The sequence below is a fragment of the Saccopteryx bilineata genome, unplaced genomic scaffold (genome assembly GCF_036850765.1).
Source record: "Saccopteryx bilineata isolate mSacBil1 unplaced genomic scaffold, mSacBil1_pri_phased_curated manual_scaffold_42, whole genome shotgun sequence".
Taxonomy (NCBI): Eukaryota; Metazoa; Chordata; class Mammalia; order Chiroptera; family Emballonuridae; genus Saccopteryx; species Saccopteryx bilineata.
In genome coordinates, this window is record NW_027095468.1 from 138,769 (window position 1) to 161,762 (window position 22,994).

Below are 22,994 nucleotides of genomic sequence, written 5' to 3' on the forward strand. Positions count from 1 at the left end.
TGCGGAGGACCCGGGTTCGATTCCCGGCCAGGGCACATAGGAGAAGCGCCCATTTGCTTCTCCACCCCTCCGCCGTGCCTTCCTCTCTGTCTCTCTCTTCCCCTCCCGCAGCCAAGGCTCCATTGGAGCAAAGATGGCCCGGGCGCTGGGGATGGCTCTGTGGCCTCTGCCCCAGGCGCTAGAGTGGCTCTGGTCGCAACATGGCGACGCCCAGGAGGGTCGCAACATGGCGACGCCCAGGATGGGCAGAGCATCGCCCCCTGGTGGGCAGAGCGTCGCCCCTGGTGGGCGTGCCAGGTGGATCCCGGTCGGGCACATGCGGGAGTCTGTCTGACTGTCTCTCCCTGTTTCCAGCTTCAGAAAAATGCAAAAAAAAAAAAAAAAAAAAAGAATTGGGTGTCACTTAAAGTGATCACATTCCTGACTCTGGACGTGTTTGAGCAGAAATTCAAGCAATCACTTGGTAGAGATTTGGGGAAACATTTACAAATCCTCTATCCATTTCTTTAGAATAAATTTTAAGGTCCATTCTAACTCTGAAACACTGATCATAGGGCTTGATCAACTTACAGATCTGATACTTAACATTTCAGGGAATGCAGGTTTTAATTTTCCTTTAATTATTCAGTACAACTGGAAAAATCCAGGGAAGGCAGGATAACTTTCACTAGCAAATCTCTCTGGCCAAATACATTCACTTAAGTGTTCAGATATCTTTTTTCTCTGATATTTTACTTAGTCCAACATGTCAATCCTAAGAACAAATTGCAATCACACCTATTCAGAAACCTCCAAGAGTTGGAAAGGCATGAGAATGGCTTGGTTTGCAGCATTGTATATAAAATGAGATAGATACTGACTATGGCCGGTGGCTCAGTGGATGGAGCATCAGCCTGGCATAAGGACAGCCCAGGTTCATTTCCCAGTCAGGGCACACAGAAGGAGCAACCACTTGTTTCTCCTTTGCTCCCTATCCTCCTTCTTATCCTCTTTCCCTCCTGTAGGCAATGGCTCAATTGGTTCAAATGTGGCCCTGGGCACTGAGGATAGCTTCCTTGGAGCAGATCAGCTTCAGGCACTAAAAATAGCTCGGTACTAGAGCATGGGCCCCAATGGGGTTGCTGGATGGATCCCAGTCTGGTGCATGCCTAAGTTTACCTCGCTATCACCCTTCCTCTTACCTTAAAAAAAAAAAAAAAGGAGATTCCATTCTCAACAAGCTCATGATTCTGAGGGCTCCTCTCTTTGCAAAGACAACTGGCTTGGTTTCTGAATCTGACTTAAAAACAATTGCTAATTTCATAGGTAAGATAATTCTCTAAAAAGAGTTTAGGTATATGAAGCATTTGAAAGTCAACTATACTGCTCATCATGACTGGGGTGGTTGACCATTCCTCATCTCAAGTCCCTGATCTCAGGCAGGACCTTCCCTTTAGCATCTGGGATGCAGCTAATGTAAACACAGTACCTTGTTAGATTCAGCTTGGCCTCTCACTGTTTCGGTCTTGGTTGGAGATGAAGAAGCATCCATGCCTTTTAGGATTTCCTCTTTTGATTCCAGCCACTGCAGCACTGAGCTTGCCTCCTTCTGAACTTCCTGCATTCTGCTGAGGACAGCCTGAAGGTTTTCCTGGTGTTCCCGCAGCACTCCCCCAAATTTCTCATATTTCAAGTTTACATCTGACATGTTGCATTGAATCTCCATCAGATCTAATGTAATTAGAAAGAGAAATCAGATTGGGACTAACTCTGAGCAAACCTACTGGTTCCTAACTACTAAATTACTCATCAGGATTAAGCATCTCTCCTATTCATAGCGTACTACAAATTATCTTCCTGCTAAATCACATAAAAGTTTCTGTTTACATACACAAAGCAAAAGAGCTTTCATTCTGCTTTCTAATTTTGGCACTATATACTCAGATGTATAAATAAAATGCTAAATAAACATGGGAACAACAAGGGTGATGAGAGTTAAGGGTTTGGGGCATTCTTCTTTCTGCTCTCGTTTCTCTAAACTACAGAGAAGTCACCTAATTGGGAGGTTGAGGGCTAGACTAGACTACCTATCCTATGTAGCTTCTTTATAATTCAAAGATTCACATATATAGTATTATCTTCCAGGTTTTCCCTTATTGGTCTTATCTAATGGTCCAGTTTATTTCCTTAGTACTTTATTTCACTCGCTGCCAATCTGTATAGCCTTTAGCTAGCAAAAAAAGAGGCACTATTTGTCTCTCCCCAGATTTTTACCCTCACACCCATCCTGGCAGCAGTTCTTCCACTCATATGAAAACATACACAGGTGTAAACACGAACACTGTCCTAAAACACACCCAACAAAGAGGCACTGTTGAAATGTCATTCTCACCTTTGCAGGTGTGGTGTCCATTTACACTGCCTACAGAGCTTCCTACAGAGGGCAGTATGGAACCTGAGCCGAAGGACAGAGAGACAAACAGGGCAAGACAAACATGTTAGGAATACATAGAGGCACTGAATTTGGCCTCTGGCACTCACTTTAAGCTCAGGTTATCAGGAAGTTAACACAGCACAAGACAACATATTCATGGAAAGAGACAAATCATTTTAGCTGCCAGGCATCAAAGCTCTATAGCAGTAATAACTCCTCATCCTTTCTCAAGGAAATCCAAATTTCCTTCTTAAATCACCACTGGAAGTCTTGGGACCCTGCCCTAATTTTGTGAAGCAAGTACTGGTAAAACAATTAAGTCTTTAGAATGGTACTTGACATACTTTGGAATGAAGATTTGTGTTAAAACCAAAAAGGTTCAACTTTAATCAATGTTCTTCAACATAATAAAAATGAACAATAAGTATAATCAAGGACATAAAGAGCAGCATTCTTTTAACAAATACATTAAAATGAACCCTTCTTATGTTGTTTCAAAATGAAGATTCCCTATCTTTTCTTTCATGATGTTCTGTTCCCCTTCCTCCACTAAAAAACAGAAATTATAGGTGCCAATAAGTTTGGCTCATCAGCATTCCTATGAATTCTGCTTTGGGCCTTTGATTCTGTTTCTAATTACCACAATTCCACCTATCCTCTCCCCAAGTTTATTCCTTGTATTTCAGAGGAGGTTCTGAAGTCAAGTAACACCAGATCGAGTAATTATAAAGATTATACATAAATATGGAGAATACTCATGACATAAGGCTACACTAAAAGGGCAGAAGGCGGCCCTGGCCATTTGGCTCAGTGGTAGAGCTTTGGCCTGGCTTTTGGAAGTCCTGGGTTCAATTCCCTGCCAGGGCACACAGGAGAAGCACTCATCTGCTTCTCAACCCTTCCCCCTCTCCTTTTTATCTCTCTCTTCCCCTCCCACAGCCAAGGCTCCATTGGAGCAAAGTTGGCCTGGGTGCTGGGGATGGCTCCATGGCCTCTGATTCAGGTGCTAGAATGGCTCCGGTTGCAACAAAGCAATGCCCCAGATGGGCAGAGCATTGCCCCCTAGTGGGCATGCTGGGTGGATCCCAGTCAGGCACATGCAGGAGTCTGTCTCTCTGCCTCCCTGCTTCTCACTTCAGGAAAATACAAAAGGGGGGGGGCTCTGCTGTGCACTGATTCACAGCACAGGCCTAACTACACTGTACAAGTCAGCAACATTTTACACACACATATACTATATATATATATATATATATATATATATATATATATATGTCTAAAGAGTTCCTTCATTTAAATTTTTATATTTTGAGAGTGAGAGACAGAAAGAGAGAGAGAGAGGGTGAGAAGCATCAATGTATAGTTGCTTTAACTTTAGTTGTACACTGACTGCTTCTAGTACATGCCTTAACCAGGGCTGAACCAGCATCCCCTTGTTCAAGCCAGAGACCTTTGGGCTCAAACTGGCAAACTTTGGGATCATGTAGATGATTCCCTGACTCAAGCCAGTGACCCTGCACTAATGAAACCACTCTCAGAGATGGTGACCTTGGGGCTTTGAACTAGTGACCTCAGAGTTCTGGGTAGAAACTTGATCCACTGCACCAACCACTACTAGCCAAGCAACAACATTATATATATATTCTTCCCCCCCCCCATTTTTCTGAAGCTGGAAACGGGGAGGCAGTCAGACAGACTCCTGCATGCGCCCAACCAGGATCCACCTGGCATGACCACCAGGGGGCGATGTTCTGCCCCTCTGGGGCGTCACTCTGTTGCATTCAGAGCCATTCTAGTGCCTGAGGCAGAGGCCACAGAGCCATCCACATTGTCCGGGCCATCTTTGCTCTAATGGAGCCTCGCTGCAGAAGGGGAAGAAAGAGACAGAGAGGAAGGAGAGGGGGAAGGGTGGAGAAGCAAATGGGTGCCTGCCTCTCCTGTGTGCCCTGGCCGGGAATTGAACCCGGGACTCCTGCATGCCAGGCCGATGTTCCACCACTGAGCCAACCGGCCAGGGCCAACATAATATTTTTTAACAGTATTCTCAATCTATAGTTGGTGAAATCTCAGAAAAGGGACCTGTGAATACTAAAGGCCAATTGTACGCTGCTTTTTGAAGGTGCAGGAGAATAAAGAAGCTCCTGTGCTTCTAGCTTTATGAAGACAATGAGGACAAATGCACGAGTTAGCTGGAGGCTAGTTTCAACAAAAAGAAGTGTTAGAGGTACAAGCAGAGGCAGGATGACCACAAATCAAAAATGGTTCAGAGGGATTCTGCAGGGAATGGGAAAATGCATGTCCTACCCTTGAATCTACTTTCCAGCGATGTGATTGTAACTTTTTCTTTATTAATTATAGTACAGTTCTTATCTCCTCAATTTCCTAATCACTTGCTCACATATAAATGTCTAATTCTCAAATATACAATGAGAATTTAAGCTTCTCAAGGACTTGACTTTCATAAATGTCTTTTTTATGACCCACCATAGCATGAGAGGCATGCAAAAGACAGTTGAAACTTCATAGGTATTATTCCAATATTATTATTTTGTTTTCAGGTTTTGTTTTGTTTTTTTAATTTTTTCATTGATTTGAGAAAAAGAGAGACACTGAGAGACACACACACACACACACACAGAGAAGCATTAACTTGTTCCATTTAGTTGTGCACTCACTGGTTCCTTCTCATATGTGCCCTGTCCAGGGACCAGAGATCGAACCCTTGACCTCGGCATACTGCGATTGCACTCTCTTTACTGACCTACCCGGCCAGGGCCTGGGTTGCTTTTTATTTGTTTTAGATTTTATTTATTGATTTTAGAGAAAAGAAAGAGGGAGAAAAAAGGCAGGGCAAAGGATGAATGGGAAGCACCAACTCACAGTAGTTTCTTGTATGTTCCTTTTGCAGGCAAGCCAAGGATCTCAAACAGTAACCTCAGCACTCCAGGTCAACACCTTATCCACTGCACCACCACATGGCAGGCACAGGGCCTGGCTTTTTATTATTATATTTTTTCTTTGATCTTTAAATTCATTTTAGAGAAAGGAGAGAAAGAAAGGGGGAGGAGCTGAGCTGGAAGCATCAACTTCCATATGTGCCTTCACCAGGCAAGCCTGGGGTTTCAAACCAGTGACCTCAGCATTCCAGGTTGATGCTTTATCTGCTGCGCCACCCAGGTCAGGCAGGTCAGGCCTGGTTTTTAAGTAGGAGATTTTTGGTGCTCAGTGCTCGGGTAGGGGGAAGGGATAGGTGGGAATTTCTATTCTGATACAAATGGATGATTTGATATCTCACACCACTTTCCCACAGCTGGACATGAATCCATATATATTTCTAAACTGCTGTCTAGCCCGAGCCCAGGAGATCTTTTTGTTCACCTACCTTTAGGCATTCAATCTGCTTTTCAGGCTCTTAATACTCATGAAAGTCTCTGTAGGTGGAATACTCCCTTCTGTTTCATTCAGCCATTTCTGGAAGGTACTAACTAGCTTCCAGAATTCATCCAATTGCTCCTGGCAAAATGATGCATCTTCCCCTCTGTTAACGAAGAGGTTTTGTTACTTGCCAGACTAAGCTGTGTAAAGAAGTCAACGCAAACTAAAACTAAGTACATTCTGAGACAATGGCATCAGTTTCCTAACAGGGCCGTTCCTTCCCATCATCCTTTGCCACAGCAGCTTTGGCTGACCACGTATAATGTAGGAGAGCATCAGAGTGAGGAATCTGTTGCCCTTGTTTGGACATTTCTGGGGAAAGGAGACTTCAATCTTACTCAAGTTAAAGTAAAAGTGAGAAAAACTAAAGGGAATCTGCTATTTAGGTATTCAGATACAATGGAAACGATGCTGGCTTTGGATCTTAAGTCCTGCTCTGCTACTTTTTAGGCAGTTGACTCAAGGCCTAATTCAAATGCTAATTCCTTTAGCAAGGAAGATGTTAAAACAGAGGCTCTGTGAAGTTAGAGTAAGTATACTCACAAATAAAAAAAATCAAGAAGAAAAGAGAAATCAATTTGGAACTCAGTTTTGGAAATGGCCAGCCACATCTATCAGACTTCAAGCCAGAGCTTAAAGGCCTTAGCATAGGGGAAGAAAAATACAGCCTTCTTGGCATTTGTCCCCATCTTCTCCCCTCCCCTAAATTACCTACCTGCATTGGTTTGAGCAACTACTTTCCTCTAGTCACTAAGGCCGTCATCTGTTAAATCAAGATTATATATATCGGAGGTAGTCAACCTGGTCGCTACTACCCACTAGTGGGCATTTCAGATTTCATGGTGGGTGGTAGCAGAGCAACCAAAGTATTATATAAATAAAAAGATAGATTTAACTATAGTAAGTTGTTTTATAAAGATTTATTCTGCCAAACTTAGCAAAAATCCGACATAAAGTACTTGGTAAGTAATTATTATTATATACTTTCACTTGCTGTAACTCTGCTTTATAAATTTTATAAAGTGACTTCCCTACTTTATAAATCACCATTACTGTGGAACCAGTGGGCAGTTAGAAAATTTTACTACTAACAGAGATACAAAAATGGGTGGTAGGTATAAAAAGGTTGACTACCCCTAATACATATGGCTAACCCAAGAGAAGAAATTTTAACAAGCTCTTAGATCCACATGAGGCTTTCTAATGAAAAAGTCATGGTTTTACAGCAGTGAACTGACAACCCGAAACTGGTCACCTTTGTCACATCCCCATGTATGCCTTAAAAAAAGAGAGAGAACCCACACACTCCTCCAAAACAGCAATTTAAATGTGGTCAAAGCAAGCAAGGTTATTGCCAATATAACCCGCAATTATGTCTGGGAAGTCTCCAACTTTTCTCTTTATTTCAAACCCTGCCATAATCCTATTTGCTGCCCCAAATTTGATCTGTTTGGTCCAGGTGACCTAAGCTTTTTATGGTACAGAGAGGTAACTGAGCCCCATTACTGAAAAAAAACCCAAACTCACTATTTAGTAACAGAAAAACCACTAAACATAAAGTAGATTGAATAGCTTTGGTTGAAAGAGGCATTCTCCAAATCTCCTATGACTCCATAGTAGAGTTCTTGGTGTCATGTTTTCTAGTGATTAATGGTGAGATAATCATTTCACTCAACAGCAAGAAAAAAAACTAGCTCCCCGACACTGACCCACATATATGAGAACTCACCTTTCTTTAACTATCTTTCGTTGCTCTGTGAAGTCCTTTTTGAGGTTCTGTATCCTGTCCTGGTGCTGAGAAAGGTCCAGTGCAAAGCCACAGGAGCTCAGTTCCGAGACCAGGTGCTCAAGAGTATCAAGGTTCTCCTGTTGGCCTTCCATTTCCAAATTGAGCTTCTGTCAAACAAACAGGAAATATATTAACTTCTCTGAAATATATTAGTCAACTGCCTAAAAAGTAGCAGAGCTGGACTTAAGATCCAAAGCCTGCATTCTTTCCACTGTATCTGAGTACCTAAAATATACTAACAGGAAATATATTAACCCTTAAAAATAAGTACACACTAAAAGATGAAAGAAGCTAGGCAGCATAAGAGAATGAAAAGAATGGAGGTTTTGGAGACAAAAAGACCTGAAATTCAATGGCAGTTTTGCCTCTTACTGGCTTGTGATCTTAGGCCATTACACCTCTTCAAGCTTCTACAGTCTACCTCTTCTTCCAAAAACCAGGCAAACACTCTCCCCACTATTATTTAACATTGCATTGAAGATGTTAGGCAAGAGAAAATAATTTGTGGCAGAAAAATTGAAAGAGATAAAACTACATTTTCACATTACATGAAAGTGTACTTGCAAAACCTAAGAGAATCAAAAATACAAATAAATCAAACAATGAAGTAATTCAATAAATAAGGTATCAGAACATAAACCAACATATAAAAATCAAGTGTGAAGACTTCATACACTAGCCACACTAAAGGTACAATTTCAAGAATAAACTAATAAGAAACATAAAATCTTTATGAGTAAAACAGTCTGCAACATAGAAAAGCAGACTGAATAAATGCAAAGGTGTCCATAAAAATGTATATTTACATATACATGTATGTATGTATAGGTAAATTTAATATGACCCAAATAAAAATATCAATTTTTTATAGAATAAAGTTGATTCTAAAGTTCATATGGAAAAATAAATGTACAATTATAGCTATGAAAAATCCTGAAGGAAAAAAACAAGAATGAGAGCATACCAGATATTAAAACATACCTTAAAGTTCTGGTAATTAATAATAGTGTACTATAGTAAATGAACAGAAAGGCTAATGAAACAGAATGGGCAGCCATTCCAGAGCACAGGTTGGCTGGCTATATATTATGACTCAGCAATTCCACTGCTGGATATTTGTATCTATGTTTGGTAGAAAATACTCTTCACCAAATATTCCTACTTACATGCCTTCTAGTTACATGGCAGGATTACATATCAGTCAGTCAGCTGTGGGCAAGTAAAGCTTGCTTTCATTAACAAAATGTATATAATATTCTTTCTTCCTAGTGAAGCAATAATAATGAAAACTTATGTCAGGATGAAGTTTTCATCAACTTGCATCCCTGAGTGACTATGATGAGCTGAGTATCCTTCTGATCAGGCTGAACATGTATTATGAGTGAAAAATTAGGCTATATTTTTAAAACAATGGACAAACAATATCTAGTTTGCAGGATGGTTGTGATAATTCTAAGATAACTTTAAGGTAAAGTTTCCAGTACACTGACTGACAACGTATGCACTCAATAAATGTTGGTCCCCTCCTCGCCCTTGTTTTCCCTTTGTCTTGTCATTTGGCAGGTACGTCCCCACCTGGATCTGCTGTTAGAAATGCGCAATATCTTGATCTGACTGATTTCCAGAGGCCAGCATACGACTTTTGTTTTCCATGAATTGCTGCAGCTTGTCAGAGAGATGTTCAAACATCTCCTCTTGGGGCAGGAGCTTCTTTAGAGAGCTCTCCTTCTCTTTCTGCTGTAGACACAGCTGTTCAAAGCACTGGCTCACCTCCACCAGCTTTCCCTGCAATACTGCAGCCATGGTGCTGTCTGTGGTCTTCATGAACTGGGTCACCATCACACGGGTGGCCTCCAAGCTGCTCTTCTGCCGAGCAATATCCTGCTTCAATTTCTGTCATCAAAAAAATGGCTGTCAAGCTCCTGGCTCACTTATTCTAGGAGACCCAAGCCACAGACTAATAAACTTGTAATAACTACATGCTCACCCCCTCAAAGAGGTTTAGAGTTGCAACGAAGCCTTCAGAGTTCCCTATGTCTCATTCCCCCTAGTACTAGAACCTTTCCACCAAATGACTATGCTGTCACCACTGTTCTTCAAGTTTAACAATGGTTTGGAAATTAGGTAGGAATATCTTCATATGGACTAGTCACTCTAAGTCTCATCATCAGAAGATTCATAAAAATGAATTCTTCTCCTGTTACTTTTTCAAAGTGATACAATTATGGAACATGGCAAATATATCCTATATGAAACTCTGGTGGTAGAGGTTTCACCATGTTAGTGGCAAGGGCTTCTTGGATGACTCCCAATGAGAAGGATGCCAACTGCTTCTCTTCCAGGTTTTTGTCCACCTCCCGGATGGACTGCAGCAAGCTGTCCAGGCTCTCCCGCACACTCTGAGACTGGGCAATCACCTTCTGCAGCAGAGCAGAGCGTTCGGCCAAGCCACAGGACAGGCTTTGGAAATGGCGAAGTATAAAATCTGGAAAGTCAAGGCCATGAAAAGAGAGAGTGGAGACTATTTTTGTGTTATGATTTAAAAAAAGAATGTATTTAAATGGCATGTTAATTATAATAATAATAGACATCAAGACAAATAGAAGGAATAAGCTTAAAGGGCATTAGTAGTTGAGCCAAATTCCATAGCATTATGTATTTGGCACCTACTAAGTGCCAGAAATTGTGCTAGAAGCTGAGGACTAAAAACAATCACAGTCAAATCCTGCTTTTTATAAACGTAAAAGAGCATAGGCAGAGGAAGGCACATCACAACTAACCGTGAAGACAAAAGCACGAGTGCCTCACACTGGGATTAAGAGTACTAGAGAAGCCTGAAAGAAGAACAATTATTTCTCTCTCATTTCTTTTGGTAGGTCAGGAGACCACCTTTCCAGCAGAAGTCAGGAGTTTACAAAGCAAGCAACCTCTTGGCTGCGTCTTGAAGCACAAGCAAGATTTCATTATGTATGGTAAACACTCAATTAATGTTATCAGCTAAGCAACAGAAAAAACTTCAGGGGTAAAGCAATTAAGAAATGCAAAATCTGGCCCTGGCCGGTTGGCTCAGTGGTAGAGCATTGGCCTGGGGTGCAGAAATCCCAGGTTCGATTCCCGGCCAGGGCACACAGGAGAAGCACTCATCTGCTTCTCCACCCCTCCCCCCTTTCCTTCCTCTCTGTCTCTCTCTTCCCCTCCCGCAGCCGAGGCTCCATTGGAGCAAGGATGACCCGGGAACTGGGGATGGCCCCTCGGCCTCTGCCCCAGGTGCTAGAGTGGCTCTGGTCACAACAGAGCAATGCCCCAGAGGGGCAGAGCATCGCCCCCTGGTGGGCATGCCTGGTGGATCCTGGTCGGGCACATGCGAGAGTCTGTCTAACTGTCTCTCCCCGTTTCCAGTTTCAGGAAAATACAAAAAAAAAAAAAAAAAAAAAAAAAGAAATGCGAAATTTACGTGGGAAAGGAAAATGTAGGGTGCGGATAGAAGGCAGAATGCCTAGGGAAAAGAGGTTGACGCCAGACTGCAAAGGCCCTTCTATGACAGAAGAATCAAGTTCATGAGAGGGTAACCTATTTATGGTTATATCCTCAGCACCCAGCTACTTACAGAACTGGGTGCTGTTCTGTGTTCAGATACTTACAGAACACAATGGGATCTATTACAGGACAGAGGTACATACTAGGATTTAAGACCGCATTATTCCTGTTGCCACTTCACACCTGTAGTTTCTTGAACATGCTTGTGGTCTGGGGTTGGCTCCCCTTCAATTTCCATGAGGTCACAAGCTGCTTTTTGGAGCTTTTCTACAGGTACTTGGTGTTCAGCCAATTCCTCCTGCAACTGCTGCTTGTCCATGAAAAAGGACAAAAGAAAAACATGTGAGTGAGTAATCAAAGCTGGTTCTAGGAATCCAGGACTACTAAGATGCTTTACAAAGTAATTCTCAGTTTATCCACAGCCATAGATATTAGAATAAATTGTTTAGGAATGGGATCTTCTCCCAGGCATCCCAACCCAACAGCAGCTTTTAACCTAAATACCAGTATTTGTTTTACTTTTGGATACTGTAAGCCATACAAAACCACAGCCTGTGTCCCAGCTTACCTTTGTTGTTGCAAGCTGCTGCTGCAGGACCCCAGGGTCAGAGGCAACAGTATCTGAGAGGAGCTTCTCCACATTGGTCTGGCAAGCCTGCATCCAAGCCTGCAGGCTGTCAGCACTGCTCTGGAACTGCCGGTAATGGCCTAGCAGCATGTTCAGGTGAGTACCGAATCGTGTACACTGCCAGAGAGGAGGGAAAGCAAGCTTAAGCAAGGCCCGGCAAAAGGCAGCAGCTGCCTAGGCCGAGTCCAAAGAGAGGCCCAGCTTTGTTACAGGGAACTCACCGTAACTACAGTTACAAGTAGTACCGAGGCCTCCATGGATAGAGGGGTAGCAACGACCTTTTATGAGTGAGTTTTTTGCTGCTTGATTCTACTATTCACCTCAAATTTATTATATACAAGAGAAGATTTAGTGAGTTGGATGACAAACCACCAAAGTAATATACATCAGGTTGCAGGCAGAAATGGCATTAAGAGGTACAAAAGTGTTCCTTTTCAAGGGTTAAGAGGTATTGGTACAAAGCACAATAAAGGTGAGATGAACTCACTAGACTCTATACCTGAGGAGCTAAACAGAGTTCTTCGATAGGAGTGAAAATAAGGATTAACCCTAGATGCTCTGTTCAGGAACAGAGACTGCGTATGTGGTGTAAGCTTCCCCTGTGCTATGCCTCTCAGGAGGCTGTGTCTGCTGGTCAAGATACAAGAGGTGAGCACCTCCACCTTCATCACCAGAGTAAGACATACCCAATATGGCTAGGATCAGGCATCAGCCCATAGGCCTCCACACTTTACATTTTTGCACAGCTCAAAAAGACATTCTGCCTGTAGTCTATGTACAGATGAGCTCGCTCACTGTGTTGTGAGGTTTCTAAGCCTCAGAAACCACCCACAGTAGTGTGAGGGCTGCCACAATCATTGACCCAGAGGCTGCCAGAGCCTCTTCCATGCCTTTGAATGGAGAGCAGTATATCTCTCTGTTGCATCCTTCAGCTTGTCCTTCACTAAGGTTCCAGTTGCTGATGGTTCTCTGCCTTCCTCAAAGCTGTTTTCAGTGTCCAACACTTTCTTTCCTGAGATAGTCACAAATCTCAAGTCTCCTTGGTGGGAAATTACGTCCTCTGAGAAGCTGCCCTGCCACTTGAGTAGGGAGGGAAGGGCCTCGGGGCTGCTGCCTCCCTGGTGCATGCTCTCCAGCTCCTTCTCAGACCATTCCAGCCAGTTTTCAAACTCCTGATGGTCCTGCAGAAACCTCTGCAGCTCACCCCATAGTGTCTGCACCTGCTTCAGCTCTGCCTCAGACTGGGCCAGGGAAGTAGCATAGCGTTCCTTTAGCTCTCCTAGCTTTTCCTGCAGCATCTCTCACTCCTCAGGTGTGAGATTGTGGCCATGCTGGTCCAGAAAGGCCTGAGCTGATTGGGTGGCCAGGATAAAATTTTGCTGCTGAGACAGCAATTCTTTGTGACGGGCCTGGCAAAAAATCTCCCAAACAATGGATAATCAGTACAGACACCACAATAATTTGATTATAACTAGAGGTGAAACAGAAATGCATAGACCACATTTATAGATGCTCAGAAATCACCAATCTCTCTCTAAGCATGATGCCATATGCCAATTCCAGCTGAACTAACACATATAGAAACATACTTCTTAAACATATTTTATATGTATTATCTTATCTGACTTGTGGCACAATATGCAATGTGGGAAGACAATATAATATCAATATTAAAGATAGGGTTAAGTGAATACCAAAAATACACACTACTGATAAAGGTCATGAAGATAGTTAAGGGATGAACTCCTGACCTGACTCTCTTCACTAAACTACCTAAGTCAAAGAGAAGGTACAAATTGCCAACTAATAGTTACCTACATTAATGGAAGGAGAGAATAAGCTGGGTGAGCCACACATAGGACAATATAAAAACTGCAAATTCTTAGCTGGGAGATATCAATCAATCATCTGTGAAGACAATTACCTATGTCCCTAACAGGAAAGATCTAGGAAAATTAATTTGTTAAGTAAAAAATTTATATATTAGAGTAAATAGTGTTTCTGGACAGAACAGGTCATTTGTATGTGCTATCTCCATGTGTTTCTATGTGGATCTTCTTTCTATTCCAATGGAATACAAGTGAAAGGAGGACAGTAGTGGTTGTTTTTTTGTTTGTTTGTTTCTTTACAGAGACAGAGAGGGAGTCAGAGAGAGGGATAGACAGACAGGAATGGAGAGAGATGAGAAGCGTCAATCATCAGTTTTTTGTTGTGGCACTTTTAGTTCACTGATTGCTTTCTCATATGTGCCTTGACTGTGGGGCTACAGCAGACCAAGTAACCCCTTGCTCAAGCCAGCAACCTTGGGTCCAAGCTGGTGAGCTTTGCTCAAGCCAGATAAGCCCTGCTCACACTGACGACCTCGGGGTCTCGAACATGGGTCCTCCGCATCCTAGTCCGACACTCTATCCGCTGCGCCACAGCCTGGTCAGGCAAGTAGTGGTTGTTTTAACAATGTTCTTTTCGAGTCTAACAAAAGTCAGTGGGAGCTCAGTCAGTGTGCCTAAATATCTATACTGTTTATGCAACTACTGAGAGAAGGACTATTGCCTACTTTTCTTCAGGATATTATCCAATTTTAGCCTGTACCAACAGCAATCTGATAGCCTCAGATTCCAACATCCTCTCAGGGAAGCGAGGGGTGACAAATATATATATATATATATCCTGCTCACATAGATAGCAGGGAGCGTATAGTACCATACAGCCTATCCGTATAACATCCAGATGTCTCCTTCTCATCCTCTAACCCAGGGGTCTCAAACTCAACTCAGCATGTGGGCTGCAGAGCAAGATCACAGCCGTTAGGTGGGCCGCACTAGGTCTACAAAAGGCAACTGTTATGCAACACTTTTCTCACTGCAGTTGAAAACAAAAAAAAAAAATCAGTACAACAAGCACAATCGTACATGCAGTTTACTCAGTGTCACAAAATGACCAGAAACTGTAGTTCGCATCACAACTGCTGTTAACTAAGCTAATAACTAGCTAGGATGCTAGAGAAATGAAAAATACAAGAAGGCCCCTAGGCTTACTTAATTTTATCCAAAATATTTTGAACTTCGTGGATTAGTCTGTGGGCCACACAAAATTGTTTGGCGGGCCGCATGCGGCCTGCAGGCCATGAGTTTGAGACCCCTGCTCTAACCCATCCACCCATCAGTATGGGAATTTCCTTCCTAGAATGGAGATAGCCCTGGGCAAGCTGACTGCTGCCAGCAGGAGGTGTCAGGAAGGTTTCCATGACAGCAGAACCATCTCTGCTCTGTGCTGTTACAAGAGTGCCAGGGCTTAGGGGGGACACACTACAATGAATCTTCCAAGCACAGAAGCATGCCAGAGGCAGAAACCCTATTAGTACATAATAAGGCAATGGACCACACAAGCTGTTCAATAAAAGCGCTCCAGGTAAACCAGATTTGCTTTGCTAGAAAGATATCACTACTAAAACATGTGATCCATGTGTTTTTCAGTGCCCTGAATATATAAGCATTCCTCAATCATGTAATACAATATGCCTGCACATGTCAGTTAATGTCTCAGGAGACATTTTATCTGGTTGGTTCACTGGTTAATCTCTAATGCCTGTCATATAGCAGGTGGTTAATATTTGCTAAATGAATGAATAAATGAGTAGAAATACATAGTGAGAAATGGTTTCATGAGTGCAATAGGGAACCATTAAAAGGGTATAGCATGTTAGAAAGATCCCTTTAGTGTGGGGGATGGATTAGAGGATAAAAGCCAACAGGAAAGGAGACCAGTAGAAGATGACTTGATAGCAGTCGGAACTACAATAACATCTCACTGGAAATAAAGCAGTGTGGCTGCTGTGAAAGAGAGAAAAGCAACATGGGGTTTGATGACTGATGCGATATGGGGCAGTGAGGCAGGGAAAGGAATCTAAGATGAGGTCTAATGCAGGCAGTGAATGGGCATACAGGAAGGAGAATGTGTTTGATCAGGGAGGGGCATTATATTAAACAGGAGTTCCACTTGTCAGTTTGAGGTGCTTGTGATTCCAAGTCACCGATAGAGGTTTATATACTGGCTTGAAGCTCAGCACAGGCATTTGGGCTGGAGACAAATATACATATGTAATTATTTATTGAATAGTATAAATGATAACTGAAATGTCATAAATGGACAAGACTAGAAAAGTATATTCTGAAAGATGAGAGGAGGCCTAGGACACTACCAGAAAGCACAACAGCACTAGAAAGGGGGCCTAGGGGCAAGATTATGAAGGGCAGAGCAGTGCTGTGCAAAGTAAGGGGCAGAGTATTGCAAGGTGAGCGCCCAATAGTGACAAAGCTGCTGAGACATCAAAGAGATAAACTGAAATCTCACTGGATCTATGAGCAAGGTTATGGTAAGTTGTCCAGGGCAGAAGAGAGTCCCCAGCACAGTGAGGACAAGCTAACACCCTCACCTTCATCTTCTCACATCGCTTGTCCAGTTTCTCTGCGGTGTGGTTCACTCCCATGTGACCATCAGTGGTATCCAAGTCTCCTTTCTCCAAACTAGCTCCTGAGAGCCGCTCCATCTGTCCAGCAGGGGAGCCCACTGAGGCATCCAATCCAAGAGAGCATGGATCTGACTTCTGTTTTCAGCCAGTTCCTTTACTGCCTTGCTCTGAAAGCCACAGAGGGAGCCCAGTGGGAAGGCCATAGATACTCAGCAATTACAGGGTATAGGGTAAGTCAAGAGGAAAGTTTTTACGCTAAAGAAAAAGAGAAGCTCCAAAACATGGTGAAATCAGTCACTGACCCACAAAAAAGAACAAGCATCTAAATCTATTGAAAAAAATAATTATTTAAAATTATCTCTAGATTTTCTCTATACCTTACTGTTTTAAAAGGTAGAGTGGGAGGGAGAAAATCCCAGGATTCTATTAAAAGGCTTCATTTGATTAGGAGGCAATTTAGTCCTGGCACCCCAGCAAGGTCTCACAGCATCCTTTCTAGGTATGCAAGTGATACACTGCCTCCTAGGGTAAGAGTGAACACAGTCACACTCAACTCCCTGGCTGATCCTCCCTAAGGGAAATAGTCTCCTGCTATCCCTTTCTCTGCCAAACAGAGCATTAAGTTCTGGAAATATTTTCTGACTCTCCAAGTATTTTAATTGATTGAAAAGATATGCCATGTGATACATTTATATAGTTCAGAATTCATCTTCAAGTAACTTATTTCTCTTTTCTCTATTTCCCTGTTAGCATCAGAGTCCGTGGCCAGACAAAGGATTCCAATTCAATCTGCCAGTGCCGAGTGGGCACACAAGACCACCTGAGACCTCACCTTCTCACAGGGTATCCCAGTGCTGATTCCCACTGAAACCACAGTGGCAGGTGGGGGGTGGCTTGCAGCCCACAAATACTCCCCATCCCCCCAGCACTCTCGAATCATGAGTCTAGATTCCTGGAAGAAATATGACATTTGCATTTTCCTCCTCAGAGTACCTCTTTCTCACTAAATTATTTCTGACATTTTCTAACTAGAGTACTGAGCACTCAGCAGCCAGATATTTTTTTGGGGGGTAGGGGTAATATGAATTTCCTACCAACTATTCCTGACTTAAAATTCTTCAGGATGCTTCTTGTAAAAAATAAAACATTGGTTCACAGATCTGTTCCTGAAACAGCCCTTGTTCATGAGTCTATGCTCTCTATAAGGCAGTTTCCCCTCATTACCTTTCATTTGTGTAGGTACCAAAACATTTTTGGAGAAATAGAAAGTGTCACTGCAGTCTGGTTACCTTCTCAGTCTCTTGCTGTAAGGCTGAGTTCACCACTTCCTCCAGCTCTTTCTGGGCCACCCGTGTCCCTTCCTGGAGAGCCTCATATTGCTCCTTAGCCTGATGAAGTTTTTCCTGAAGAGTTGTCAACTCATGGGGGTTCATCTTGGTCTGGTTCTGTTCCAGGAACCCTTCAATGTCTCTAATAGCAATGTCTCTAATAGGTGGCATGATTCTGAATATCGTCCTATAAATCCTTAACACATGAAAACAGGGATGGCAGAGCCTTTGACTTTAGTACACCTAAGACCTCTAACAACACTATGAGGTGGGATGACCTATCTGCAACAGATGTATGTCCCTGACTATAATTGCTTAAGGTTTAGGCCTAAACCAATGCAAATAATAAAAAAAAATATTTTTTTTGGTTTGTGCCAGAGGCAGAGAAAGAGAGACAGAGAGGGACAAATAGGAACAGATAAGCAAGAAGGAAAAAAGATAAAAAGCATCAATCCCTTGTTGTGGCACCTTAGTTATTCATCAATTTCTTTCTAATATGTGCCTTGACCCGGGGGCTACAGCAGAGAGAACAACCCCTTGCTCAAGCCAGTGACCTTGGGCTCAAGCCAGAGATCTTGGGCTTCAAGCTAACGACCTTTGGGCTCAAGCCAGTGACCATGGGGTTATGTCTATATGATCCTATGCTCAAGATAGTGATGCTGTGCTCAAGCTGGTGAGCCCACGTGCAAGCCGGTAACCTCGGCCCTCTGCTTTCCAGTCTGGTGCTCTATCCATTGAGCCACTGACTGGCTAGGCTTTAAAATAATTTTTAATTAAGAAATTTTCTAATATTCAAAGATTTTTTTTTAAACAGAGACAGAGAGAGTCAGAGAGGGAGAGATAGACAGGAACAGACTGACAGGAACAGAGAGATGAGAAGCATCAATCATTAGTTTTTTGTTGCACATTGAGACACCTTAGTTGTTCATTGATTGCACTCTCATATGTGCCTTGACCACAGGCCCTCAGCAGACTGAGTAACCCCTTGCTCAAGCCAGCAATGTTGGGTCCAAGCTGGTGAGCTTTTGCTCAAACCAGATGAGCCCGCACTCAAGCCGGTGACCTCAGGGTTTTGAACTTGGGTCCTTCCACATCCCAGCCCAATGCTCTATCCACTGTGCCACTGCCTGGTCAGGCTCTAATATTCAATTTTAAAGCAAAATTTAAATTTAAATTTCTGACCAAATATTTAATGAAGACAAAAATGAAGAACCCCATAAACGTGTTGAATATATTTTTTACTGTGTAATGAGAGTTGACAACAGGACTCTGAGTCGAGGCCTGGTTGGTCTTCCATCCTCTCCTTATCCTTACTGCAGCCTGTAAGAACCAGCATGATGTGGGCACCTCCGAGTAGTTTCCAGCCTCATTAGTCACTAATCTTTCTTGTGTTCTTTTCAATCCAACTGAACTAGCTGTCTTTCAGTTCTGGACTGTGTGGGGCTCAATCCCATTCTCACAGGCTGCATAGTCTCTTCTTCCTCTCACTCTTTCATGCCTTCAACCCTGTGTGTCCTTCATTTCTCGGTTTAAGCGACACTTCTTCAAGGTGAACTCTTCTGATATCCCAGACTAGATTGGGTCTCTCTATTATACGTTCTTGTAACTTTTCATTCCTGACATAATTAATAATTACTTATACATTTTCATGATTCTATACACACACACACACACACACACACACACACACACACCTGACCCTTCTACTAGATAGTAAGCTTCATGTGAGCAGGGATATTTACCAGTATGTTGGTAGCACTAAGCACTATGCATGATATCTAGCAACCTTTTATAAATATTTGTTGAAGGAATTTAAGAAATGAATTAACCCACACTGACCTTCAAGTCACTTTCATTCTTCTGCAAAGCAGAAAGATCCTGCTGGGTGGCTCTGCCTTGGTGGCCCACCAATGCTCTTTCCGCCTGTCCTATTCAGCTGCAAAGATCCTCCAGTTTCTGGTGACAAGTATTTTGTTGTTTCTGCAGGGTCTAATTAAAATGCAAAGGGGCCAAGAGACAATTAATAACTTTCATTCTATGAAAACAAGATAATTCCCTGAAATATAAAACAAGGTTCTAGCTCAGAATGACAAAGTTGGTGGGAGATGAGAACAGGAGGAAAGAAAATTGGATTCGATGTTCCACATGTGGAGGTACCAACAGGCCACCTTCACGGGGCAGCTCCCGCATGCAGCCAGTATTTTTTAGCCCACCAGGAAGATGGGTAGCCTATTTCCCTGGCATCTGGGTGCACCCAACACTATGCTGATGGGGTACCCTGACCACAGGCAGAAATATCTGGGAACACAAGACAGCAGGATGAGAACGCTCCTGTCTCACCCTTGACCTATAAGTGTGGCAAATATTTTTTTTTACAAATGGGTCAAGGGAAGAACACTTCAGAGTTGAAAGGTGAGAACTAGCATTTTTTTAAAAAGTGGAATTATAACATGCAGAGAAAACCCCAAACAAACAGCCGCGCCACACGTCCGGGGCACATGCCATTGTCTGTAGCACAGACCAGTGGAAGGGTCTACACAGCTCCTCAAATACCGGCGCAGGTTCTGGTCCAGTCCCTGCATCACAAGCTGCTGGCGGGCATGGCCAAGTGCTTGTGCATTCACTTTAGAGCCTCAGAGAAAAGGCGGACTGTGTGGGTGAGCTACAAATATGTTAATTTCCTGGACACTTGGTACATGAGGAAAAGATTAACAGGTCCATGATATGCAAGTGCTCAGGTTTCTCCCACTGAGACACAGAGGAAGGATTGTTTGTGCCGCTGGTATGAGGCTGTGCAAGCTCATCAGGAGCAATGTTACTCAACACAACATCTGGCTTTGTTACTTGCTCAGGAACATCAGGAGAGCAGCAGGACAAGCTCCCTCTGGAGAACAGCAAAGTTGGGGGCCGGCCTCATCTCAGGAAGGTCTGGACCAAAAGCTGCCTCCTTTCTAAAGCAAACTCACACTCACACTTTGACTTTTGGTCAAGAGTTGTGCTGAGCTGGCTGCAACCTCTCTCAGGGACAGTGCGGCTGTGGAGGGAAACGCATCAGGACTTCTGCCTGCAGCAAGAATGCCCAGTGTGGATGACATCCTAGAGCATGTAGGGGAGTTCAACTTCTTCTAGAAGCAAATGTTTTTCCTCCTCGCTCTGCTCTCCGGTGCCTTTGCCCCCATCTACGTGGGCATCGTCTTCCTGGGCTTCACCCCCGACCACCACTGACGGAGCCCCGGCGTGGCCGAGCTGAGCTGGCTCTGTGGCTTGAGCCCGGCCGAGGAGCCGAACTTTACACCTTCCCCTGCCACTGCCGCAGCTATGAGGTGGACTGGAACCAGAGTGCCCTGGGCTGTGTGGACCCACTGGCCGTCCTGGCCACCAACAGGAGCCACCTGCCGCTGGGCCCCTGTCAGCATGGCTGGATGTACGACATGCCTGGCTCCTCCATAATGACTGAGGTGAGGGCCACTTTTCTTAGGGAAAAAGCCAGAACGTCCCAAACATGCACTTTGGACAGAAAACAGTGATGTCAGCAATGAGGTAAACATCACACCGTCCAGATTCTTATATAGCTCTTAAGAAATTCAGGGTTTCTGACCCAAGGGTATTACACAGAGAGAGAAATGTGCCCAACAAGGCTATACACAGAAAAATTCAATGATGAGAGAGAGGTCAGAGTCACAAGGGGCTTTAAATCCACAGGAAACCACAGGAATGCAGACTATCAGGGGCAGTTACTCTTTAGGATCAGAAGTTCAAGAAAAATTCACATCATTGTCGCTATGATGGTAGATGAGATCATTTAGAGAGGATGAGAGGGCCAGGGGAGGATGTCAAGGGGGCAGAATTTTTGGAAACCAAGCTGAGGAGGAGAAACCGGGACTGAAGAATGAGCTGGCCCCAGTGGGGAGAAAAAAGGAGTTGCAGGAGCAGAAGGGGTGTGGAAGTCACAGGAGGAAGAACCCCGTGCAAGCCTCACCTTCGCTGAAGCCAGCCAGGTGGCATTACGTATGCATCTCTGTAATTCTCACATCTCACTGCTTGTTGGGGTCAACTATTGACTTGACATTGTGTGACCTGACTGTATGTCCCTGAATACCATCAGCTCTTTGAGATCAGGTAATGTTAGGGGCCCTCTTGTCCTTCTTCTGGTCCAGGGCCCCATATCAGTGCCCTGAACAAATGACCTCACAGCCCATGATGGCTAACGCTGACTCCACATCGAGTGAGCCCTTTTACAGCGGAACCCAAAGCTCGGGTCCAGAAGACTGCTCACTGAGCCAGAATTCACACCCCTGTCAAGTTTACCCAGTACTCCTAACTTTGCACTTAGAGTTTCAAAAAATAATTTTCCTTGCTCTTCCACCAGTCAGTCCTTTGACTGGATATGCCCTCAGAGCATGTCTAGACAAACCACCTCTGCGCTTTCCATTTCCAGATTTTGCCTTCTCGGACCCAGTCTCCACATCCTTCACTTTCTTGGTCCTCCAGCTCAGACAGCAGTTGGCCAAACTGACTCTGTTTCCTGAACTGTGAGTGGCCAGATCTGAATGCGAGCCCCGTGTGACCTAGAAAACTTTCCTGTAATGTCACAGTGGACAGGACCATGCTGAGAGCTGTGGGTTGACTGTAACTGAGCACAAAAGCCTTCTGTCTCTGACATCAGGTCTTAGCCAAGGAATCATCCTTGGTTCCTCTCTCCATCGCACACCTACAAAAACTTCCGACCTGAGCCCAGCCTCGCAGAGCCACCCTCTGTCCCTGAGGAAGGACCCAGAGCAGTCCAGATGGCCCTCCTCCCCTGGCCCAGCCGCTCAAAATCCTCTGCAGACACAGACCCAAGCAGCTCTAGTCCTGATGTGTAGGGGTGCCCATGTCCTCTAGGCAGGTACATTCTCTGCAGTCTGGCATGTCAGCTCTCCTGCCCTCCAATCTCAGACTCTCAGCTCATTCCATTAAGAAGTCAGCTCTCAGAATAATACACAGATAACATGTCCACTTTCAGTGAGATGATCCACATACTCCCACGTCCCACCTCCCACCAGTTCTCACAACTAAAAGGCCTGGAGCCCCCCCCTGAGCTGACCTGTGGCTCAGACCTGGGTATTCACCTGCACCCTCTGTGCGGTTTGCTCCCCAGGGTGTCCGTGGGGACTCTCTGGAGAGGGGACCCATGGCTTCCTGCACAGGGCTGAGTAGAAGTTGGCATTAGAAGGAGAAAAGTATTCTACATCCCCCTGCACGATTTCACAGAATTTTTTTCTTGTGATGAGGAATTTAAAGACCTACTCCATTAGCAACTTTTCAATATGCAATACAGTATTGTGAACTATAGTCACCATGCTGTACATGACTTATTTTATAACTAGTTTGTCAGTTTTGACCCCTTTCACCCA

At 43.8% G+C, this 22,994-nt stretch overlaps 1 protein-coding gene across 1 annotated transcript in view; it reads right to left on the minus strand.

The window, feature by feature from the left end:
• Positions 1-19,788, minus strand: part of LOC136318331 (microtubule-actin cross-linking factor 1-like) — a 64,120-nt gene extending 44,332 nt beyond the window's left edge. Inside the window, 13 exon segments of the mRNA XM_066250690.1 lie at positions 5,804-5,951; positions 7,578-7,744; positions 9,213-9,530; positions 9,914-10,122; positions 11,358-11,481; positions 11,743-11,919; positions 12,693-13,211; positions 16,235-16,374; positions 16,377-16,437; positions 17,560-17,760; positions 17,762-17,794; positions 19,438-19,587; positions 19,756-19,788. Coding sequence (XP_066106787.1) covers positions 5,804-5,951; positions 7,578-7,744; positions 9,213-9,530; positions 9,914-10,122; positions 11,358-11,481; positions 11,743-11,919; positions 12,693-13,211; positions 16,235-16,374; positions 16,377-16,437; positions 17,560-17,760; positions 17,762-17,794; positions 19,438-19,587; positions 19,756-19,788 — 2,280 coding nt within the window.
• Between the last annotated feature and the right edge of the window lie 3,206 nt (positions 19,789-22,994).